This window comes from Oncorhynchus nerka, linkage group LG13, assembly GCF_034236695.1.
Source record: "Oncorhynchus nerka isolate Pitt River linkage group LG13, Oner_Uvic_2.0, whole genome shotgun sequence".
NCBI classification, from domain to species: domain Eukaryota; kingdom Metazoa; phylum Chordata; class Actinopteri; order Salmoniformes; family Salmonidae; genus Oncorhynchus; species Oncorhynchus nerka.
In genome coordinates this window covers 11,428,508-11,433,152 of record NC_088408.1, presented here as the reverse complement: position 1 = coordinate 11,433,152, position 4,645 = coordinate 11,428,508, and the positions used below count along the sequence as shown (strand labels likewise).

At 49.6% G+C, this 4,645-nt stretch overlaps 1 protein-coding gene across 1 annotated transcript in view; it reads right to left on the bottom strand.

Annotated features, from left to right (window-relative positions):
• Positions 1 to 3,636, bottom strand: part of LOC115115677 (titin-like) — a 62,285-nt gene extending 58,649 nt beyond the window's left edge. The window contains exon 1 of the mRNA XM_065026195.1: positions 1 to 3,636. This exon is cut by the window's left edge and continues 771 nt beyond it. Coding sequence (XP_064882267.1) covers positions 1 to 2,259 — 2,259 coding nt within the window. The 5' untranslated portion in view covers positions 2,260 to 3,636.
• Positions 3,637 to 4,645: the final 1,009 nt, after the last annotated feature.

Sequence of the window (4,645 nt, the reverse complement as noted above, 5' to 3'; positions counted from 1 at the left end):
TGGGGCTGGTGTTTTGATCTTACCCACTATGTCCTGATCCGGCACTGTCACCCCTTTCTTTGGGATCCTCAGACCACTGAACAAGGCAGGGAATTGGAGGGGCTTGTCCACTGGGGAACCGGGGGAGAAGGTGGTTCTGGTGGAGGTGGTGCCAGAGGGAGGGCCACTGGTTGGACCTGTGGTTAAGGCTAGGAGCCCATCTTGGGGACTGGCCTTGGCTGGGTTTGGGACTTCATCCTGGGAACTGGCTGGTGCTGGAGTTGGGGCTCCATCCTGGGGACTGGCTGGTCTTGGGGTTGGCGCTCCATCCTGGGTACTGGCTGGTGCTGGGGTTGGGACTCCATCCTGGGTACTGGCTGGTGCTGGGGTTGGGACTCCATCCTGGGGACTGGCTGGTGCTGGGGCTCCATCCTGGGGACTGGCTGGTGCTGGGACTCCATCCTGGGGACTGGCTGGTGCTGGGGTTGGGACTCCATCCTGGGGACTGGCTGGTGCTGGGGCTCCATCCTGGGGACTGGCTGGTGCTGGGACTCCATCCTGGGGACTGGCTGGTGCTGGGGTTGGGACTCCATCCTGGGGACTGGCTGGTGCTGGGGCTCCATCCTGGGGACTGGCTGGTGCTGGGACTCCATCCTGGGGACTGGCTGGTGCTGGGGTTGGGACTCCATCCTGGGGACTGGCTGGTGCTGGGGCTCCATCCTGGGGACTGGCTGGTGCTGGGACTCCATCCTGGGGACTGGCTGGTGCTGGGGTTGGGACTCCATCCTGGGGACTGGCTGGTGCTGGGGCTCCATCCTGGGGACTGGCTGGTGCTGGGGTTGGGACTCCATCCTGGGTACTGGCTGGTGCTGGGGTTGGGACTCCATCCTGGGGACTGGCTGGTGCTGGGGTTGGGACTCCATCCTGGGGACTGGCTGGTGCTGGGGCTCCATCGTGGGGACTGGCTGGTGCTGGGACTCCATCCTGGGGACTGGCTGGTGCTGGGGTTGGGACTCCATCCTGGGGACTGGCTGGTGCTGGGACTCCATCCTGGGGACTGGCTGGTGCTGGGGTTGGGACTCCATCCTGGGTACTGGCTGTTGCTGGGGTTGGGACTCCATCCTGGGGACTGGCTGGTGCTGGGGTTGGGGCTCCATCCTGGGGACTGGCTGGTGCTGGGACTCCATCCTGGGGACTGGCTGGTGCTGGGGTTGGGACTCCATCCTGGGTACTACAGGGCTGAGAGGACTGGGCTGTAGAATGGGCTGTGATCTCAGACACAGGAGCAGATGCGTGAGGAAGTTCCTCAACCAGTGTGTTAACAGTCTCCCCAGCCTTTAACAGCCTCTCAGTTTCAGCCTCTCCAGACTCTAACAGCCTCTCAGTTTCAGCCTCTCCAGTCTCTAACAGACTCTCAGTTTCACCCTCTCCAGTCTCTAACAGACTCTCAGTTTCAGCCTCTTCAGCCTTTAACAGCCTCTCAGTTTCAGCCTCTCCAGACTCTAACAGGCTCTCAGTTTCAGCCTCTCCAGTCTCTAACAGACTCTCAGTTTCAGCCTCTCCAGTCTCTAAAAGACTCTCAGTTTCAGAGGCTGTATGCTGCCGGTCATCAGATATAGGCTCAGTCCTGGTCATGGTTATCACCAGTTTTCTGGTGTTTGAAGGTAGTGGTGTACTAGTAGCAGGTTCCCCAGCCATTACTGCAGAGGGGTTAGCAAGGTCTCTGGCTACAACATCAGCAGCAGGTAAGTCTTTGCTGTCAGCAGGTGAGTCTTGGCTGTGGTTATCATATGTAAATATTTCCTGATAACTTCTGGCTCTTGGATTGGTTTCACTGTCTGTTAACCAGGCCAGCCTGTTGTAGTTGTCTGTCGACACCTCTGTGTGCTTCATCTCCTTGACTTTGTCTTTATCATGATTGTTTGCGACCCTATCTTGATGACGGTTGTTTGTTGACTGGTCTGTTGATTCCAACTTGTCTGTACTGGGACAGTCAGTTGTCATGTCCTGATTGGCTCTGTCTGTGGTATTCTGTGTGTCTATAGGCTCCTCCATACTGCAGTCCTCTGATGACAAACGGTTCCTATGTTTGTCTACCATCACTCTCTGTTCAACAGGGTCAGTTGACCCACTATATCCTTGTGGATACAGCCTTTCTGAAATGCAGTCATCTGATTGGTCTGTTGACTCACCATATATACCCAAATGAGACTCTGAAATGATGTCTTCTGGTTGGACAAGACAGTTGCTGTTTGCATTATCTTCCTTTTCTGAGTCCATGTTCCTCGTGTACTTTTTCCTTCATGTACTTTAATTTGTCTCCAATCCAGGTAATGCTGCGTTAGTCCAACACAATATGGCCATTCAGTGTTGATGTGAAATAATACATCTACACACCTGAAGAAACACACCCTGCCTCTGCTCCAAAGGACAATAACTTGACAAATAAGAAAAGGGCATCTCAAATGAAAACCTCTTTTTGTAGCCGCTGTAACAGTTGATGGAAGTTTGAGTATTTATAATCTTTGATAGATCCTCCAAACGTTGAAGGGTTTTATTGGGGATACCACATGCCAGAGCTCTAAAATATTTTGTGGGGAAGAAACATCAGCATGGAAAAAGTAACCAGAAAAAAGCATTTCGTCATGCAGTGAGTCATGCAGTGAGTTTGTTACCAGTACTTTTTGCAGCACATTCTAAAAGTACTGGAAAAAAGGCAATGCTTCAAAAAGAGTTGCGCTCTTATACCAGTCTTATATTCTACTTCTCTGTTCAGATCCCTCTGTCTTCTGTTCAGATCCCCCTGTCTTCTGTTCAGATCCCTCTGTCTTCTGTTCAGATCCCCCTGTCTTCTGTTCAGATCTTCTGTTCAGATCCCTGTCTTCTGTTCAGATCCCCCTGTCTTCTGTTCAGATCTTCTGTTCAGATCCCCCTGTCTTCTGTTCAGATCTTCTGTTCAGATCCCTGTCTTCTGTTCAGATCCCCCTGTCTTCTGTTCAGATCTTCTGTTCAGATCCCCCTGTCTTCTGTTCAGATCTTCTGTTCAGATCCCTGTCTTCTGTTCAGATCCCCCTGTCTTCTGTTCAGATCTTCTGTTCAGATCCCTCTGTCTTCTGTTCAGATCCCCCTGTCTTCTGTTCAGATCTTCTGTTCAGATCCCCCTGTCTTCTGTTCAGGTCTTCTGTTCAGATCCCTCTGTCTTCTGTTCAGACCCTCCTGTCTTCTGTTCAGATCCCCCTGTCTTCTGTTCAGATCCCTCTGTCTTCTGTTCAGATCCTCCTGTCTTCTGTTCAGGTCTTCTGTTCAGACCCTCCTGTCTTCTGTTCAGATCCCTCTGTCTTCTGTTCAGATACCTCTGTCTTCTGTCGTTATCTTACATCCTCTAGAAACATAATAAGTAAAAGCAGGTAATCTTTTGGTCTGGTTCTCTTCTCCTCTAACTATCCAGCCTCTCCTTCCCTGTTCAGCAAAGACAATCTGCTTCTGCCTTAGACTGCAGCAGACCTCTTCCCCCTCCAACTATTCAGCTTCTTCTTCTCTCCTTACTGAAGACACTCGGGCTCAGCAGTAGCACGACGGTATCAGACTGTGACTGACCACGCCCTGAGAGTTCCGTTTTGGAGTTATACTCTGGTATCCACCCAGACCACAGCACAGCACACCACACCCAGACTGACTGACTGTAGGGTAAATGGGAGACAGTACACTTCTTCAAGCGCTGAGCTCTATAGTGGCAGCCTATAGTGACGTGGTTGTGGATGTCTCCGTCTCCACTCAGCATTTCTGACCCCACCTACACTTCTTCCTATTTAAACCAATAGAAAGTTGGTCTTGTTTTCTCACGTCAATTTTTGTTTATTTGTTTTTTTGGATCCCCAGTAGCTTTTGTAGAAGCATCAGCTACTCTTCCTGGGGTCCACAAAGTAACAAAACACTGATACACTGATAGACAAGGACAGTCACACACAACACTGATACACGGATAGACAAGGACAGTCACACTAAACACTGATACACTGATAGACAAGGACAGTCACACACAACACTGATACACTGATAGACAAGGACAGTCACACAAAACACTGATACACTGATAGACAAGGACAGTCACACAAAACACTGATACACTGATAGACAAGGACAGTCACACTAAACACTGATAGACAAGGACAGTCGCACACAACACTGATACACTGATAGACAAGGACAGTCACACTAAACACTGATACACTGATAGACAAGGACAGTCACACTAAACACTGATACACTGATAGACAAGGACAGTCACACTAAACACTGATACACTGATAGACAAGGACAGTTACACAAAACACTGATACACTGATAGACAAGGACAGTCACACAAAACACTGATACACTGATAGACAAGGACAGTCACACAAAACACTGATACACTGATAGACAAGGACAGTCACACACAACACTGATACACTGATAGACAAGGACAGTCACACAAAACACTGATACACTGATAGACAAGGACAGTCACACTAAACACTGATAGACAAGGACAGTCACACACATTTAACATACCAACGATGCAACAATACAGGTCTATATAATAATGGTAAAGGTGAATTGGAAAGAGTAAAGGGGAAAAATAAACATTTACTGTATTGTAAGCAATACATTACAAAGTACACAT